Source organism: Heloderma suspectum, chromosome 7 (genome assembly GCF_057233095.1).
Source record: "Heloderma suspectum isolate Gila_16-S chromosome 7, 16-S_ref, whole genome shotgun sequence".
In the NCBI taxonomy this organism is placed as follows: domain Eukaryota; kingdom Metazoa; phylum Chordata; class Lepidosauria; order Squamata; family Helodermatidae; genus Heloderma; species Heloderma suspectum.
The window spans coordinates 68,520,495-68,540,847 of record NC_139464.1 but is presented as its reverse complement, the minus strand read 5'-3'; the positions used below and the strand labels follow the sequence as shown (position 1 = coordinate 68,540,847).

The 20,353-nt window shown below is 43.2% G+C and overlaps 1 protein-coding gene across 2 annotated transcripts in view; it reads right to left on the bottom strand.

Annotated features, from left to right (window-relative positions):
• The window catches only part of PTPRB (protein tyrosine phosphatase receptor type B), a 106,310-nt gene that overhangs the window by 35,895 nt on the left and 50,062 nt on the right, over positions 1-20,353 (bottom strand). For both annotated transcript variants that reach the window (XM_084810494.1, XM_084810495.1), the window contains 7 exons: positions 18,064-18,327; positions 15,404-15,667; positions 13,106-13,375; positions 10,472-10,735; positions 6,393-6,656; positions 4,208-4,489; positions 481-759 (listed from right to left, as the gene is read on the bottom strand). In XM_084810494.1, coding sequence (XP_084666620.1) covers positions 481-759; positions 4,208-4,489; positions 6,393-6,656; positions 10,472-10,735; positions 13,106-13,375; positions 15,404-15,667; positions 18,064-18,327 — 1,887 coding nt within the window. The remainder of the gene's footprint in view (positions 1-480; positions 760-4,207; positions 4,490-6,392; positions 6,657-10,471; positions 10,736-13,105; positions 13,376-15,403; positions 15,668-18,063; positions 18,328-20,353) is intronic.

Sequence of the window (20,353 nt, the reverse complement as noted above, 5' to 3'; positions counted from 1 at the left end):
TTCTTAATATCCAGTTACAATAAACAAAAGAGAAGTGAAAGTGGCTCAAGAGAAGTTAGATCTCCTGCTTCATGACAGTAGGAAGGAAGCTGCCTTCAGCAGTCTTGTTTGGTGGGTTACAGCTAGGCAACAATGGAGACGCACACACAAACCACTCAAAGAAGGTAAAATGAACAGTTTGCAAATGGAAGGGCAATAGATGATTTCATTTTGTTGACATGTTAGAATATAAAACCTGACTGTGACTCTCAAAGTATGAGTCAAGCCAGCACGTTTAGCAATTTTTAAAAAATACACTCAGTGCTTTGAAAACTAATATAAATTATTACAACACACACTGAATGCCACAAAGCAGTTGTTCCACATTCTGGCCACATGTCATTCATATCAAAGTCTTGTATCACACATTGGAAGCTTTCCTGCCCCACCCCCATTTTGCTCTCCATTGTACAGTATCTGTACATACAAAAAAAGACTTACGATCTATCATAGTGATGGTGTTGTCTTCTACCACCTCACTGGTCATGTCAGCTGACTGCACTTTGATGGACACCAAATATCTTGTGTGGGGCACAAGCATCATGATGTTAAACACAGATCTCTCTCTCTCTATTCTTCTGGAGAATCCAATCTCTTCGGTATCCATTTTCTTGCACTCAATGCTATATCCATCAAAGTCCGAGTCAGGAGGGACCCAGGAACATGCAATGGATGTAGAATTCTGTGGCCGGCAGTGCAAACTTTGTATCTTGTCTGGTCCTTGGAAGAAAAGCAAAAGCAGAATAAAGAATGTGCTGTATATATTTTGTGCTTCCTTTATAATCTCCGAGTACTAGAGCTAAAATTAAAATAGGGAAGGGCATTTCAGAATAGTAATGTACTTCATCCTTCTACAGTTAATTAGATGGCAACTGTGAATGATCCACTGGAATCAGCCTCAACCTTCCTGCAAGGTAGGGCTGCTCTGGAACTGATCCCAGCTCTCCTACCAAAATAGGACTGGCCAAACCTGGTCTTCCAGTCCCCCCTCCTAGACCAAGAGGCACTGAAATTAGCACTGAGGTTATGCAGTGAAATTGCACCAACTAAAGGTTGGATAAAGATTTATTAAGGTAAAAATAAAGGGAAAGAGGGAAAGGGAAGGATTGGAAGTAGCAAACTGGACAAAAGGGTACAAAGCCAAATTACTTAAACATGCACAGAGAGCCTTATGAACACACACCCAAGCAAAATAATAAGGCTACCTGGCCTATCTTTAACATACCTAAGTATGTTAGGTATAGGATAGCAACCAGCCATCAGCAGGTCCAGAACCACCAGGATGAAGGGAGACCCCATACCTCTACCTCAGCCCTCTTTTAAAGCCCAGCCCTGGAAAACCAGGGCAGATTTTCCTTTAGCCAATCACTGCCTCAGCCCCTGGGTGGACCACCCTTGCCTCCAAAAGGCTAGAAGTCCCAACCAAGTCCAGCTGTTAGCATTTCCCAATTAACAAGGACTGTGCCTGGCCTTGACCAAAGGGCTGAGGAGCCTCTAAATAACATACAATCCCAGGTGGTTAAGTTAGACGGGACAACACAGCCTAATCTCCTGATAGAAACCAGGCTGTCATTCTTGACACCCTCCCATTTGGGAAGATGAAACCTCGGGGTGCACACCCCAGATTTTCCATCTTCATCTAAATAATAAGCTCAACCCCAAACTTAAAACAATTAAAAACAATAAAACAAAAATAAAATGAAAAACATGTAGAATGCATGACACATATCTCTAGCATTACAGTTTTTCATGGACACACAAATTAAAATCATCCTGTTCTTATTATAGTAAAAATTCTTTATTTCTTTAACCAACCTAAGGGGAAGAAATAAAAACCAATTTATGACTAAAACTCTCCCTTTATAATAGCTATATTATAAATCTTTTGCTCTAACCAGCAACAAAATGGAGCTTTACAGGGTCAAAGTCAGAAAAGCATAAGGTTTCCGATCAGGACAGAATGCTGAACCAAGGAGGTTCGCCTAGGCCCGGGAAAGGGCACAACGTAATGGCCCTTAACTGACTCCCATAGCTGGCAAGTGATACCAATGAGGAGGAAAAAAACAACATCAGCCCTTAACAGATCTAACGGGTCCCAAAGGTCCCTCCCCAGCATCTATTGAATGGGGGAAGAAACTCGAGCTCCCTAGAGGCACATCTTCATCAGCAAAAGGCAGAAACTGCAGGGCTGGATCCCCTTCAACAGGTAACCTGGCGATCTTGAATTACCTTTCCCAAAATCTGACTAAGCCATGCCACTAACCCAACAATCAAAAAAATAAGAGGGGACAATGCAGAAGGTTTCCACCACCACCCTTTTGACAGCAGCCCCAAAACAAACCTGGGCCCCCAGTTTAAAACACTAACCTGGGGCATTCCCAGGTGGGGACAAACAAAAAGGAAGGCTGTAGCCAGCATCATTGCAGTAATATAGAACAGAGGGGCAAGTCTTTCCCTCGTTGTCATAGGGGCTAGAAAAGAACCCAACAGGTCAGCGTCTATCTGCTCCGAAGGAACCTTAACCAGAAGGAGGGGGTGAGGAGGAATGCCCTCGAAGGATCACAGATAAAACCCATGTCCTGGTACACATCACAGAACTTGCAGAAGTTTTCTCCAGCTACAACCGCTGGGGGCCAAAGAGAATCTTGGGCCATCTGGCACTGAATCTCATTAATGCCTAATTGCCCACCCCCAGCAACTTCTTGGGCTAAACAACAAGCCTGCTCTCGAAGGACCTGGGGCACTAACTGTCTCTGCAAAGTCCACTTTGCCCTACTGTCCCATAAGGAACATCCTTGATCAGAAGTCCCAAGTGCCCTGATGGGATGCACGGGGGGGCAGGGGGCACAGTCGTGTTGCCCCACGCCATGTCATCTTTGCACTTCTGCAACATTGACTCAGAGGCTTGAACGGTATTAGGAGCTGGGCTGAGCACAGTCTCTATGGAAAGCGTCTCCCTTTCCTCCTCAGTCCTTGACTCCTGCCCTGCCCCTAGCAAGGTCTCAACTTCTTGCTCCATGCTTTCCCACACAGCCAACAACATTTGAGGAGCAGCCCCACTCCCTTGGGGGGGGACACTCCTTCTCCCTCCTCCTTCCTGCTCCTTCCAGCAGCTCAACAGCCTGCCCGTGAGTACTGTCTTTCATCTGGGCAAGCTTGAACGCTAAGTCATTTCCCATGGTGACACTTTCACATGTAGTCCCTTCACAGATAAACACATCCAGCATTCCCATCCAGCCCCCATATTCCATTTTCACTCGAGCACGAAGGGCCTCAAGACTTGGGGAGTTATAAGAAGTCTCAGGGGGAGTCTGCCTTTCCCACAGCTGATCTTCTTCCATGTACTTCCTGTCAGCTATAGCAACATTCACCCCTGTGTCTCGATACCCCACCAGATCCACTCGTTGATCATAACACACTCGCAAAACTGCCTCAGGTTCAGCTGTCTCTGCCCAGCCTGCAGCAGTTGCATCAAAACCGGAGGAGTGGCCTTTTGAGCTCTCTGGCAGCTCTCAACAAAGGCAGTGCCGCTTCACTCATTCTCCACCCTCCTACAGGCATCAAGAGTCAAGACTGTAGGCTTGGGCGGTGGAGGTGTTGCTGAAGGGACAGGATAGCAACCATGTCCAAGGGCATAGTCTGAAACCGCATGGAGGCAGCAACCTTGCTGAAGCTAAGCAGTTCTGGGTCTTCTTAATGCCTGGATTGGGAGACAGCTTGGGAACCCCATCTATGCTGCCTGCAATCCATGGAAGAAAGGTGGGTTATAAATGTAATAAACAGGATTATAACCTGATTAAAGAAATCTTGCACAATCCTGTGCATCTTTACTTCGAAATAAGCTTCCAGGTAAGTGTGCATATGACTGGAATTGATTAAAACTGTAGAAATGCTGTAGCCCTAGTAACAATTTGAGTGAATGAACAAATGAAGGAATAGGTTAGGCAATTCTACTATTGTCCATGAACACTGTTGCAATGCAGCCACTGGAGCTCATCAAATGACGGTACTACAGAAATCTGAAACAGGGAAGACCTAAATCCCCTGTGCAACTAAGTATGGATCAACTAACACATAAATACTTAGCTAAAGTACTCTGGGTTAATGTCTTCCAAACCTTTCAAACAATGACCTGATCCAGGTCCCTTAAAAGTCTACTGGGTCTTACTTGTCCTCACAGTTCCAGAAAGTGATTTACTGTAAGTCTTCTGAATGATGCCACTAACACTTCTGACACTGAAGTGATATAGTCTCCCTGGGTGGAGGCTATACACAATGCGTCCTTTTAATTTGCTACTAAGGTAAGGATTGAAGACTATGAGGGTATCTCTTGGAGTCCACTGCAGCTCAAAGTCGTCATAATCTGTCCAGTCTGGAGGACCCAACCATGTGATGGACAAGGAGGTGTTTGTGACATCAGCAAATGACACAGTATTTGGTGGGATTGGCACTGGAGAAAAAGCAAAAAATGGGAAAATAAAGAATCGTATTACACTTGAATACATAATACATTTAATGCAGTAATCCTAGCACTATGTATGAAGGAAGCCCACTAAAAGAATTCTATTTTGCTCAGGACCCATGTCTTTGTTCACCCAATCATCTGACTAGAGACTCTCTTCAAATTTTTAAAATCATCTACTTATAGTCCTAGTGGAGACCTTCCCAGAAGATTCCTGTTTTCCACTAGTGGGACATGGAACATCAAGAGGGTTGTGTGTACTGTACACTGTGCTGCCCCCATCACCAAATATGCATTAAGGAAATCCAAATTTTACATTAAAAAAGCTAACATTTGTGACTTGCATTGGTTATGCAAATTAAGCCATGTTTTATATATTTGCTTATTTTTGTCATTTACCCCGCATTAGCTGGTCATAGGTAGGGGCCAACTGCAGGGCACTGATGCCAAACCCCCTTCCACACAACTGGAATCTTTTTCAGCCACTTCCTGGATAGTCAAATTAGACATGACCAAAGACATCCATGATTGGAATCCTGATGTCTGTTCATTTGATTAAAAGCAGCCACTGTGAGTGTGCGTCGGGGGGGGGGGGGTTGCAATTAAGGCCCTGGCACTATGCCATTTCTCCAATTTAAATCATGTCCTTTGGTTCAGTCCCCAGCATCTCCAGGTAAGGCTGGGAAACACCTGTGTCTGGAACCTTGGATAGCCATTACAAATCCATGTAGACACTACTCAGCTAGATGGACCAAGGGTACTCGGTATAAGGCAGCTACATATACTCAGGACGGTAATTTAAAATTTATTATTTATATCCCACTCTTCTATACTCATTGTGGCTTACAATAAAATGCACATAAAATGCAATCATAAAATACAATTAAGGTATCATTGAGTGTAAAAGCGGCAGTATGGGATACAATATACAGCTAAGACTAAGACTAAACCAAGACAGAATTAATCAGAATTAATCAGTCAAATATTAAAAGCCTGTCAAGAAAGGAATGTTTTCCATTTTTGTCAAAAGGAGTTTAGAGAGGGAGCCTGATGCAACTAAGTTGGAAGAGTGTTCCAGAGTTGTGCTGCCACCACTGAAAAAGCCCTGTCTCTCAGGCCCGCTAGCTGAACAACTTGCATAGCACCAGGAGCACAGGTGATCTCAGAACTGGGCAGGGTGAATCCGTGAAATGATGTAAAGGAAAAGGTTAAGCCTTCCCCTTCCCCCCAGTTCTATATGACCCCAATCCAATTCATGCATGCGCGTGCACGCACGCACGCACGCACACACACACACACACACGTACGTTTTAAGCAAAGAAAACGACTTTGGAAGATGCACTCATGAATCTGGTTTGGTCCCAAGTTCAAAGATTTCACCCATGAACTTTCAGCCCTATCCATGGACTACTGGATTGCTTTTTTAAAGCTCAGGTTCTCAGCATGCTGAATTCCATACTTCATAATAATTCCTGAGCTTTTGCTGCAATTGTGTGGAATTGCAGAATGTATAAGCCCCAGTGAACTCAATGGAACATACTTCTGAGTAGACACGTATACCACTGCACTGTTAAAACAAGACTGTGGGAGCAGTCTTCTTATTTCTTTATGGCTGCAGGGATACAGGAGTCTAAAAAAAGCTAGCAAGGCCCTGATTTATATTCTTGTTAAAATCATAAAAACTCATCCAAAGATTCCTGTGACTTTGATGCTGCAATCCTATACATGCTTACTTAGGAGTAAGCTCCATTGAACACAATGGGACTTACTTCTGAGTAAACATGGTTAGGAACATGCTCTAAATCACTCATTAGCAAAGCTCTTGCAGCACAGCATACCAGAAGCAATTAGTATATGACAATAATAAAGAAAAGAAACTGGAGTTCTTTACCTGTTCTTCCCTCAGTACTTGCAGTATTGGTTAGGTCACCACTATAGGTAACTACAACAAGGGTATATTTTCTGCCAGGGATTAAGCCCTGGAAATGCCATTCTGTCAAGTCCTTCCCTTGCTGTGCTTCTTTCTGTGTGCCGTTTGGGTTATAAAGATTCAGTTCATAATAATCAACATCTCCTGATGCTGTGTTCCAGGTGAACCACAAACTCTCGGTCATGTTTTTATTAGAACCTTTGAGACCGCTAACTGGAGCTGGGACTAGAAAAGAGACAGTGGAGGGTCATTAAGCATCCTAGATAATTTGTTAGGGTTGGTGAAAAATGTGATCAATTCTGATAGCCATACGATGGCAAAATAGAAATTGGCAAAGAAAAAAACACTATTTTCTAAGTTCTCAAATAACTGAATGTGACAGGAAATATTTTAATTAAAAATGTAATTCTGACTCTGAAAATTATGAACTTAGTTTCACACTCATTGTTTAACTGGCAAGATCCATCTCTAGATAATAAACAAACATAATTTTATTGCATGTATATCAGAATTTTCTTCAGAAAAATTTAGCAGTGAATATAGCCAACTACCCCTAATTTCCTTCTTCCTTTGTTTTTACAACATGTATTTATCATTTTAGTTGTGAGAATCTTCAAATTATATTAGGCTAACATAAAGCAACTCTGAGACATATGAAATGTCCTAAATTACTAAGGGATAAAGTAGACAGGGTGTTCATGCAATTACCCAGTGTGCAGCTGCTGTAAAAAAAAAGGCAAACTCCATGTTAAGGCATAATCAGAAAAGGTAGTGAGAATAAAACTGCCAATTATCATACTGCCCTTATACAAATCTATGGTGTGACCACACTTAGAATACTGTGTACAAAAAAAAAAAAAAGATACTGTGTACCTAAAAACATATATTGGAGAGCTGGAAAAAGTGCAGAAAAGGGCAACTAAAATGATCCATTTCCTGCATTGAGCAGGGGGTTGGACTCTATGGTCTTATAGAGTCCAACCCTACTACCATCCAACCCTACTATTCTAAGATTCTATGAAGGGACTGAAGCCTCTCCCCTATGAGGGAAGGTTACAACAGCTGGGATGGTTTAGCTTTGAAAAAAGAAGACGAGAGAGACATGATAGAAGTGTACAAAATTATGCATGGTGTGGAGAATATGGATAGGGAGACTTTTTTCTACCTCTCACTTAACGCTAGAACCCAAGGTCATCCCATGAAGCTGATGGGTGAGGGATTCAGGACAGATAAAAGGAAATTTTGGATGGCTTTAAAAGGGGGTTAGACAAAATCCTGAAGGAGAAGTCTATCAATGGCTACTAGGCTTGAGAGCTATGCACTACCTCCAGTGCCAGAGGTAGTATGCCTATGCACATCAGTTGCTGGGGAACATGGGAGGGAGGGTGTTTCTACACTTGTGTCCTGCTTGTGGTTTCCTGGTCGACAGCTGGTTGGTCACTGTGTGAACAGAATGCTGAACTAGATGGACCCTTGGTCTGATCCAGCATAGCTCTTCTTACATTCTTAAGTAGTAATTGTCTGAATGGCTTTTTAAAAGTAAATTGCAGGTGCATACTAGAATCCTAATCCAAATCAACGGGGACATGATAGGGGGGCTTTAACTCTTTGTCCCCACTTCAGTCCCAATCTGTATCTGGGGTCCTATGCAGGCATGTTTCTGATGGCCTTGTAGGCCCTTTCCAACCCTACTATTCTATGATTTACATGGGGTGGGGGGAACTCCCATTGAACTGAATGGGAATGGGCTTTTTCCCACCAATGCGAAAAGCAGATGCAGGGAGCTCAACCCAGACCAGGACCACAGAGGGAGACAAAGGGTTAAAGTTCCCCAAAGCCTCCATGCCAGGGTCTTGATTTGGACTGGGGAGGAGGGCATGCTTGCAGTTTACTTTTAAAAAGTCATTCATGCAATTGCTAAATTGCATGGATGGCATCACATCTAGTTTCATCCCGACTGTGTTCCAACAACTCCAAAGCACAGAGGCTTCCTTATTCTACTTTATAAGCAGGAAGCAGAACCAGAAATCTTCTTGCACATGGAACATTTCCCTTAATGGAAGGAAATGGAAATGCATTTTCAGGTTTGGATCTTGAGTATTACGTTCCTAGGGGGTCAGTGGTATTCTTACATTTTGTGTTTGCATGATGGCCCTGTCTCATTTCTCTGATTATTCTATCTTTCTTTTATCCTATGGAGTTGTTTTTTTTTTTAACTTTTGAGATATTTAAGAATGAAGCACAACCAGTTTTGGAAAATCCAAGAACTTACCATACATGTTTAGTATTGGGCCCTGCTCAATATGAACGTTGATGAAAACTCATTAAAATATTTTCCCAAAATTATGGGAAAGAGGAACCCTTAATTTTGGAAAAAGCCAAAATCTTCTTTCATATTCCTTGAAATCCAACCCTCTGTTGAAAATTGATTAAAAAAAAGAATAAGTTTCCTGAAATTTGGACAGCCACTTGTTCCCTAAGCAAAATGAACAATTCTGGGGTTTTAGGTTCTCCTCATTGCTACCTTCTTCAGCCAATTATTACATGTGCCAAGTTTAATTCTTCTAGTCTGTAAGAGGGTAGAATTTCAATACACCTGTTTTGTGTCCACCTTATTTACGGAATGGCTAAACAGAGATGGTACTTCTGCCATAATGGAGAGCAGTCCTATGGCCACTAGATACTGTCTAGATAGCCATAGGATTTTTTGGTCTCTGGGAACTGAGGTTGCCCGATTTCAGTTTCCAGAAACCATAGTCCCCACCTGATCCCCCTCATAGCCAGTGCGGTTCTTTCCATGCCATTACCTCTGCACTTGTAAATGGAGCACAGAGAGGGTGAAAAGGGGGCTGTCCTGGGGGAGGAGACTGTGGAAGCTGCTGTACACAGGTTCCTATTGGGTCTCCAGGCCCCTTCCCCCCAAATGGGCATCACAAATGCAGGGTGGCTGGAGCACAGAGGAGAGGATCCCCTCTGTGTTCTGTCTGCCCTGCATAGGATAGGCATCAGCCTCCAAGTTTGGAGGCTGACGTCTATCTCAACAAGAGTGCACCCTAAAATGCCAGTGGATGAAACAGATAATAATGGCCATGGAAGAGAGACCAAGGGCTGAACAGGGTTGAACCAAACATTCTTACCACTCAACTTGCTGCCTAGTCCTCCATTTAGCTTTATAAATTCACATAGAGTGCCCAAATACTTTCAAGCTCTTTCAAAGAGCTATAAGAAATAAAAAAATATGTTCCTGTTAAAATTAAAGCTAAGCTTTTCCGCATGCCAACATTTGCACCTGACACTAGATTCCAGATCTGTACATCAAACCCGTGTGCTTGTTGAATTTATATAGCCCTCAGCCAGATCTTTCATTTGTTGCCTTGAACAGGCTCAGACTTAAAAACTACATCTTGGAGCTCATTATAACCATGGCTAGATTCGGATGCCATGCTAAACTATGGTTTAGCAAGATGTAAATAAGCCTAGCCTTCCTATGGGCTTATGTGCACCCCTTCCCCTTTCCTCCTCCAACGTAGTTGCGAGGAAGAGTTCAGAAATGTTCACTTCTGCTTTTGATTAACTGTAGCTGGCTGTGTTGTCTGAACTTGGCAAACTGTGGTTAATTTTAACTATGATTAGTTTCAAACAAGCCAACTTCATGGTTTATGAAGTTGGCTAGTTTAAACTAACTATAGTTAAGATTAACCACAGTCCCTTGTTTGTACCACCAAGGAAGCTTTGGTTAATCAAAACCAGAAACAAAACCCTCCAAATTCCTCCTCCCAGGTGCACAGAAGAAGGAGAAGGGAAGAGGACTGTACAACCCTATGAGTAGGCTAGGCTCATTCACATCTCACTAAATCACAGTTTATCATGATATGTGAGCAGAGCCACTGTCTGAGAACCCTTATATCAGTTAGGGAGAACAGTCTGGTTTTTATTTACTAGCAACTCTACAAGTAATAGCGTTTCACAATTAAACTAGCCTATTGATGTTTTTAAAGCACAGCTCACTGCTGATGGATTAGCCTATTAGATTCTCTTACCTGTTCTCCCAAAGATGGATGATTCATTAGTAAGCTTGCCACTATAGGTAACAATCACCATTTTGTACAACCTGCCTTGCACCAAGTTCTGGAAAGAATACTGCTTGAAATTCCGGTCCCCCGAAATTCTGTCTTGAAGAGACTTGTTTGGATTATAAAGGAAGATATCATATTTGTCCAGCTCTCCCTGAGAAGCGGTCCAGCTAAATGACAGGCGTCCAGTGGTTCTGTCTGTGACCTTCAGATCAGTGACAGCTGCTGGAGCTGAAATCAGAGAAGAAATTGCACCCTCTGTAGTATGGCAAGCAGTAAGAAATGGGCAGCAGAATTTCACAGTCTCAGAAACTATGGTTACATATGTTAGGTGCCCAGTTTCATTCCTTCTATACTGATTAACCTGGAATAAATACCACTGTTCTCTCATTCAGTGTTTGCAGTCACTAAATACAAACATGCATAGTTTGGGGCACATTCCTGGAATCAAGTGAACATACTCATTTATATTTATTTATGTAATATTCATCCTGCCTTTCTCTGAACTAAAATCAAGGTGGCTTACAAACACTAAAAGAACACTTAGCTAATACAATATGCTCTTTAATCATGTATGTATTCGCAAAATTAAAAAAAAAAGTTTTGTTTCCCCAATTTCAACACACATTTGCTCCAGCTAATGTTAGCCTATATATGACAATGGGCAGATTCACATGTAATGCTAAGCTGGGAGTTAATTATCCCATGGGACTTCTTGGTCAGTGCTGCACACCATTTTGAATATGCAAGCCGTGGTGGTCGTGCCCCGTGGCTTATTGTATTGTGTGAACTTGGGTGGCGTGGGTTATATGAGGATGAAACAACCCACACATAACCCTAGAAGAACCCAGGGTGCCTTAGGATTACATGCAAACTGATTCCAAGAATGCCCTTTAACCTGGGATAATTTTTTTTAATGATGTAAGGCAAAATAGAACCAGGTCATTTTTCAAACTGAGTGTACATTCTTGCCAATGCAGCTTTTATATATTTAAGTTGTAAATATGGGAAAAGTAAATGCTGATTTAAGCATCCCTGTGGTAATGGCCCAAATCTGTTATTCCAGAAGTACTCTCCCAATTACTTGTCTCCATCTTCTACTCAAAGTTCTCATTAATTTCAATTGAATGTTTTGACTGAACGAGGACAACACAGTTTGCAGATATCTGCACAACTCTAGGCTAGTCTTCTAAGCCTAACAAAGGCTCATGGGAGGAATGATTTCGGGAGTTAAAAGGCATGTTTTAAATATGCTGGTTTAGCTAGAAAATTAGTTTAAAACAATAGTTTTCATCCATAAAAGTAAAATACAAATATTCATTATACACTTCCTAATTAAAAATTGAGCAGGTCTTCTGGTATATTCTGTGCTTACTGGCACAGGTATTCTCTATACCCTAGGGATGGACGAAAGTCCCTTACCTGGTCCCGCAGCTTGCTTTGCGGTGGGGGGGAGGCGCTCCGTTCCTCCCCCCGAAATTCTTGGCGGGGGGGAGGCGCCTGGTCCCTCCGGCCGAAATTCTGGCCGGGGGGGAGGCGCCTTGTCCCTCCAGCCACGAAACCTCGTCATCTGCTGGGATGCAAATGGTGGCGGCCGTAGCCGCTGCCGTTTGCATCCCTGCAGTCAGCCGTGATAGGCTACGTAAATCCTTACGTAGCCTATCTAGGGATGGCGGAGAATTTCTCCTCGAAACTTCGGGGGGCCGAGCGCCAACATGTTCGGCCCCCTGAAGAAGTTTCGGGGAGAAATTCTCCGCACCCCCCCCCCGGGACGGGACTTACCTTTCCCGAATGTCCCTCCCGGCGGATGGTCCGGCTGGCGGTTCGTCGGGTCTTCGTCGGGGCGGGAGCAGCAGCCGGTCTTTCGACCGGCTGCCGCCGCCGCCATTCCAATAAAAGAAAAAAAAAACGCCCTCGTGATAGGCTACGTGACGATTAACGTAGCCTATCACGGCTAGATTTGCAAAGTCAGCCGTGATAGGCTACGTAAATCGTCACGTAGCCTATCACGGGTGACTTTAAAAAAAAAAGAAGAAAAAAGCGTGTACGGCTAATGGCGGCCCCCATAGGGAGCCGCCATTCCCGTTCCTTATTTGGTCGCTGTAGTCTACGTAAAGATTACATAGACTACGGCGAAAATAAGGGCAACGCTATTTGTGTTGCCCTTATTTTCGCCGTAGTCTACGTAAATGTTTACGTAGACTACACGTGCCCAAATAAGGAACGCAAATGGCGGCGCCCATGGGTGCCGCCATTTGCGTACGCGCTTCCCCCCCCCAAAGTCAGCCATGATAGGCTACGTAAGGATTTACGTAGCCTATCACGGTGTTTTTTTAAAATCTAGCCATGATAGGCTACGTAAATCTTTACGTAGCCTATCACGTTTGTTGTTGTTGTTTTTTTTCACCTTGGAAATGGCGGCGGTGGCCGTCACACCGCCGCTGGGAGCCGCCAGCGCCAGGGACATTCAACAAAGGTAAGTCCCATTCCGGGGGGGTGTGGCGGACCGTTTCTCAACCAATTTTGGGGGGCCGAATGCCAACGCATGTGGAGAAATTCTCCAACATCCCTACTATACCCTAATAAAAATGTTGGAATTACCTGTTCGGCCTTCAGTTTCTGCCCGCCTGCTGAAAAGACCACCGCTGACTGTCAACATTTGTATTTTATACTTCTTGCCTGGTGTTAAATCTTCAAATTTGAGCTGTTTAGCAGTAGCCAGTTCTGATTTGTTTCTCAGAAGGATGCCTTGCTCAGTCAGGAGTAGGATATCATATCGTTCAGCCACACCAGCAGCACTATGCCAGGTTATGATCAGTGAGTGACTGCTGTATGCATTGTCTGCATGCAGTTCCTGAACAGGAGCTGGAACTGGGAACAATTGTTTAAAAGGTGAGGCTTATGTCCCATATTTCTTATTGCATCTTGAGAATTCCCTCCCTCTCTCTCTCTCTCCCTCTCACACACACACACACGCACACGCACGCACACACAGTGCAACCTTAATTAAATCAAATCCAGTCAACTGATCTCTTGTTCAAGGGCCCATCTCTTGTTCAAGGGCCCATGGGGCTTTTACTCTGGTTCTACTCCACCCCCAAATCAACCATGTCAGATGATGCCCACTGCTTTCTGTGGCTAGCCTGGCATTTCTTGCCATAAATCCGGTTTTTTTTTCAAACTCATTTTGTGTCGGATTTTCCTGTCACAGCAGCTTCAGTGTCTGTGTGACTCCAGCTGGCTTCGGTGCACGTTGGTGGAAGCAGCGCTGACTGGTGGAAAGGAAAGTAGTATGGGGCGGGGGCATGGAGAGACCAGGGAGGTAAACACGTCTACCCGGAAGTAACTAGTTGCCTTCAGTTCCACATCTCTGCCTCTCATTTTAAATAGTTGAGTTTGGGAGTGGAGGTGGGGGAACCAGCCCTGCTGTTTTAAAACTGCAGCTATGCAGGAGAAGCACAGCTGAGAAAAGGCGCATGCCTGTAGATTCAAAGCTGCACACAGCTAAGAAAGGGTGGATGCCAGGGCAGATGATTTTCACGAACATGTACTCAGAAGCACTACACTGAGCTCGTGTATGTGTGTGTGTGTGTGAAGCCTGTTGATTGAGCACTTAATATACATCAAAGACAACATGCTAGTGGCTTTACTTCCTCGCCAGCTCTGTGCTCTCTGCTCTCAGCCCCTCTTGCACTCCCACTAATTCTGCTCAGTCTCTGGGTGGCAGCGGCTGCCTGCTTGCCTCATAAATGTGTGTGTGTATGCGAGGTATAAAGGGTTTGTCATGAACATCTACTTGTAAGCAAGTCCTTACACTCGCTTACAAGTAGATTACTTGTAAGCATTACACTTCGTTGAACACATGAGGGAGGGGGAGCAAGCCTCCGCTCACTGGCTGCCCCACACCTACACAACTGCTGACATTCATTTCTACTTGCGGCGGGACTCGCCCACCCCACCCCAGCTAATGCGTCTTCAGTTCCTGTATACGCTTCAAAAGTGGCGGAATACAGCACCGCGTGTACTGTAGAAAGAGCTAATTTGATTCTGTGAAAATGTGGATTTTGCCCAAATCGCTTCACAAAGCGTTTCTGTTTAGATTGGCCCCAAGTCAATCTGTGTCATCTCCCCCAACCCAGAAAGATGGGATGAAAAGGGAGCCATTTTGCCTTTCCTTTTGTTCTTCTTTCTGCCTTCACCTTCATTGTTATGATCCCCTTTAGCAGGACAGGGGTGGAAAGGGTAGGGTACACCTCCATTCTGGTTTGTTCTGTCCAGGAGGTCATTCATCTTCATTCATATGTCAATTCAACTAGACGTAGTGCACAAAGACTGATGTAGATAAATGGGGTTCCAGTACATTCTAAATATGATGGCTGCCAACCTTCTAAAGATTTTAATATACTACCCCATGAGTTAATTAAGCAATTCAGGGTAAATACATTTATATCTGAATAAACTCGATGGAGGTGCCTTTTTGAAGAACCTGAAGGAATGGAACCTTTTCTCTTTAATTTGAGATAATTTGCAATGTCAATAATAATGTTTATTATCATTTGTTGTTTGAGAAAATTATTTCACCCTCTGCACTTACAATTTATATTGACAAATAGTGATCCATTTGCTTTAATGGATCATTGTTTGGTAATATAAATTGCAGGTGCAAGGCTCCTGATCCCAACCACCCCTCCTGTGCTTACTTTAGATTTAAAAAGTAACATGTACGTTGGCCCTGAGATCATGTACATACAGAAATAAATGAAAAACATAGCCTATTGCCCAACAAATTATAATACACTTAGCCCCTTCCATTGTTTCCATTCCATAATGCTCCAGCAACAGCAGAGTACAGTGGACTTCTCAATCATTTTGTTCTCTTTGTTTCAGGGAGAAACTTACCTGTTCGTCCAACAGCTGTTGAATTGTTGTGCAAAGTGCCACTCTTTGTCTGTACAACAATCTTGTATTGCTCCCCTGCTTCTAGTTTGTTAAATGTGTGCTCATATACATGTTTGGAAACCGTCTGGGTATCAAGGGGATGGTTCTGATGGAATACTGTGACAGTATAAGAATCAACATCTCCTCCTCCAGGGGTCCAATTCACTTTCAAGCTGTTGGTCATTCCATTGGATGAAATATGAATGTTTTTAACAGCACTTGGAACTAAGGACGGGAAAATGCCAACAAGAATGGTCAAGGAAGTCAATAGATATTGTATAACATTCATTTTCAGAAATTGCAGCAAACAAAACTGTGAAAGCTAGATAATTATTGCATCTCAACAGCCTTCCCCAGCCTGGTTCTCTCTTGATATTTTTGGACTACAACTCCCATCAGCTATAGACAGAATGGAGAATGGTCAGTTATAATGGGAGTTGTAGTCCAAAACATATGTAGGTCATCAGGTTAGGGAATTTTGGACTACAATTTATAGAAGGAGTCTATCTTGTGATTTTGTAAACAAATATTAAGGGGTTGCCATAGTAACAGGATACATGGATGGCACAAACAGGCTACGGGGAAACTGCAGATACCTAACCATGAATGAACCCACAGAAAGTAGATTGGCAGGGCAGCATAAAGACTGAATGCAAGAAACATAGATTCATCCTGAATAGGCAGGCAAACTGCATTTCTAAATGTGGCAGTTGCAGGATAGGCCCAGAGGCCCAAACCTGTGAATGTCCAAAATCTTGCACCAGGATTCAGGTATAGTTAGAATTGTGTGATGAGTCCAGGAATTAACATTCTGGGTGCTATAAATATCCTCTGAGGAAAAGAGGTTGCTAAGAAATCATGGATTAAACATACAAGTTTCAGAGGAAGAGTAAAAATAGATAACACAAAGTTAATGGAACAATACTTCTCACCTACATGCTCCTTTAGTGCTTTAAATCACATCCCATCCCCTGCTTTATAAGTGATTGAGACAAATTCTTGGACCCCATCTCCACGACAATAGAAGGAGAAGCGAAGGGAGGCTTACCTGGATTTTTTCAAGGAATTGGCTTTGGTGCACTTTGGTCCGCACAGGGCTCCACGAGTGAGTGCACTGCTTCAGTATAAGTCACCTCACAGAACACACAGTACTTCCAGGTGGGGTGGGAGGATTGGAGTAAATGTCATGAGACTGGCAAGGGGTGCTCAACCAATAAGAAAGTCTCCCTCCCCCCATCCAGGCTCTCCTTTTTCCTTCCCGATACTCCCGTAAAGCAATGGATGGAAGCTTAGCCTCATTGACCACAATGGGAGTAACTTCTGAGAAAATCCCTTCCTCAAGCGATGTCTGATTCTGCCAATTGTTTTTTTTATTTCTCCCTCTCTAAAACCACTGTCTCACTTTATCACTATCGCATGATAGCGCTAATGAGCGATAGTGACATAGTGAGAGATAGGGGGCATAGCTGTTGCTAGACAAATGCGTGATAGTGACCTAGCGACATTAAAAACCCCTTTGTAGTTGTGATTTTCTAAAGGTCTTCCTTTCTGGATGGGTGCTTTCTTTCATGTCACTATGCTCCGATCACGCATTTGCTCTATTATTATTATTATTTATTTATTACATATCTATACCACCCCATAGCCGAAGCTGTCTGGGCAGTTTACAAAATTGCACTGTAGAGCGATAGAGCACTTCCTTGATAGAGCAAATGTATGACAGAGGCATAGAGACATGAAATAAATCACCCATCCAGAAAGGAAGAAGTTAAAAATAATCACACCTATAAAGGGGTTTTCAGTGTCACTAGTTGACTATCACACATTTGTCCAGCAATAGCTATGCCCCCGAATAGTGGCATAGTGAGGTAGTAAGATAGGGGATATAGGTATTGCTGGACAAATGTGAGATAGTGACATACTGAGATAGCGAGGCAGGGGGGAGGTGTAGGCTGACAAAAGCGCTATTTCAGTTTAACACTTAAATTTTTAAAAAGAAGTTAGAGGTTGCCCAGAGCACACCTATATTTTGTGGGGATGCCGCCAGAATTTAGGGCAGGCAAGGTGAAGTAAAGGCCATGACGTAGCGCAGAGCTCTAATAGCCAACCCTGAAATGGCGGAAACAGTGGGGAAACACAGGCAGGGAAAACACTAGGGAAACACCCCAGGACTGGCGTCAGAGTGGTGAAAGATACATCCCTGGGCAGGGCTATCATGCCAGAGTAAATGTGGAGGGTGGTGCACAGACAACAGCAGTGCAGACAAGCCGAATTAAGGAAAACAATCGGACTAAAAGTATTCTCACAAGAACCGTTGTTTTTTTTTTGGCGCAAAACTCCGGAGTGGCTGCAAGATGGTTACGATGTCATGTATCCTAACGACATCCAAACGCAGCCAGCTCAGAGTAAGTCGCTCATGGAGACACCCACTTTTTTTAAAGTCATGGGCAGTTTGGCCCATGGACACAATGCTAGAAATGAAACCCACATTTATTGGTCAGACCTATCTATTGGACCACACTACAGCCTCTGGAAAGTGTGAAAAATTATAGCGCAAGTGCATATTATATCTGCCACAACAGACAAGCCCTAAAGTCTGTTTATATCCATCTTTTACTAACCTGTCAATCCTTCTATGAAAGTAGTACGTTGCGCTTCTCCACTTATGGTCATGACAAGAATTTTGTAAAGGCGTCCTGGAGTGAGAGATGTAAACTGGAAATTTTCAAGTGTGTTTTCAAGATGAGTGGGTGGGAAAACCTTCATGTCATTGAAGAGAAGCTGGATCTCATACTGATCAACATCCCCATCGGCTTTGGACCAAGTAACATACAGAGCTTCAGTGCTTCTATTACTAAGAGTCAATTTCTTTACAGATCCTGGGACTGAGGAATGAGGGACAGAACAGTGTCAGATAATGACCATTACTGAAAAGTTTATTGCCAACAAAGGTATATACCATGCAAAGGTTTTGCTGAAAGCAGTTATATGTTTGTACAGCCATTCATCAAAATCCAGTTTGCTACAAAAAATGCATATATGACTATACTTTGCGATGTAGTTTTTTTTTCCAGGCTCTCATAATTTTTCTAAGTAAAAAGTGATCAACATGATCCCATATATTAAACATATAAACACATGGAATGCGATCTAGAGAAAACAAAAGATACCTAAATCCAGTTAAATACTTAAGTTGCATTGGTTCCAATAGGATGTAGTGGTGAAATCTAGTATAAGCTAGGTACAAATGAGGTCTGCAACAAAATGTTGCAGTGTGGAGTGTTCCTGTTCACTGTTTCAGCCAGCCAGCCATGCCCTCCTCCATGATACTCTATGCACAACTGCATTCTGTGGCCAATGAACATGTTGTTGTTGTTGTTCAGTCGTTAAGTTGTGTCTGACTCTTCATGACCCCATGGACCATAGCACACTAGGCCTTCCTGTCCTCCGCTGTCTCCCGGAGTGTGCTCAAGTCCATATTCATTGCATCGGTGATGCTATCTAGCCATCTCATCCTCTGCTGTCCTCTTCTCCTTTTGCCTTCAATCTTTCCCAGCATCAGGGTCTTTTCCAGTGAGTTTTCTCTTCACATTAGGTAGCCAAAATATTTGAGCTTCAGTTTCAGTATCTGTCCTTCCAATGAGCACTCAGGGTTGATTTCCTTTAGGATGGACTGATTTGACCTCCTTTCAGTCCAGGGGACTTGTAAGAGTCTTCTCCAGCACCACAGTTATAAAGCATCAATTCTTTGGCGCTCAGTCCTTATTGGGGTTAGTTTGGGTCTTTCCCCTTTTAGTTTCCCCCCCTAAAGATTCTTTGTTCTTCTGCAAACTTAGAGGTTCCCCCAGGCCTGCTGATATGTCCCTCTTGTGCATGGCTGGTGCCCTACATAAACAGTATGCAAAGCCTAAAACCTGAAAATAGAGGGAATTTTTATTCCCGAATCTCACTGAAGTTGATTTAAGTGACTGGAATTTCTATAGACTGGGTCCCATTACTTGATCCAGAACCCTGTGTGAGCTGTTATGCCTGCATGGAGCTCCTGTATGTGTGGATTTCCACTTTCACAACCATGGAAGTGGCAGCTTGATGAAATCATCACTTCATGCACATAACGCTTCTTCATCCTTCAGATTTAATAGGGAAGCCCTTTTGTGAGTGGGGGAGCTCCACGTGTGTAAGTGCCACTGTGCACAAAGGTGCTGGTTATTTATATTTTATACCCATTTTCCTGTTTTCCCCACTGAGTTTAAGCATATAAACAAGGTAGCCTCTTTTAATTACTTGTGAAATCCTTTTTCAAATTATACAGCATTCAAATCATTTTTAGCTGTATGCTATAAATAAGATTGATTTAAACCAGCCTTGCAAAAAAGCCTACAAAAGTTATGAGCCTGTGAAATAATTTAGTTGTCTGCTAGGGACTGACAGAGGAAGGACAAGAAGCTGCATTTCTACTCTGAGTGCAGAGGAGGGGGCCTCTCTCTCCTAGCAACTTGGTTTATGCTGGATGCAGAATGGGGATGAAGCACTCCACCCCTTTTCCACCATCCCATTCACTTGCCTGCATGAAGTTCTATGTATTCGCCTACATGGAATTCCTGGTCACCTATGGCTACTAGGCTAGTACTCAAATGCAAGGCTGATTTAAACCAAGTTTCTCAGTCTGAAATGCATATATTTCCTGAGCAAGCATGCATTCTAACTGGTTGCTCTAACAATCAGACATCTTGCTTTGCACTTAAATAGGACCTTTATCTAACCTAACGGCATAGCTTAAATCTTTTGACATGCGTTTTGTACTGTAGAATGATGGTGCTTACTGACAAGGCATGTACATATGCAAGGATACCAAGTAAGATTGTTTACTTGAAGCATAAGGCTTCAATCCCATGTACTAGATGTTCTCTT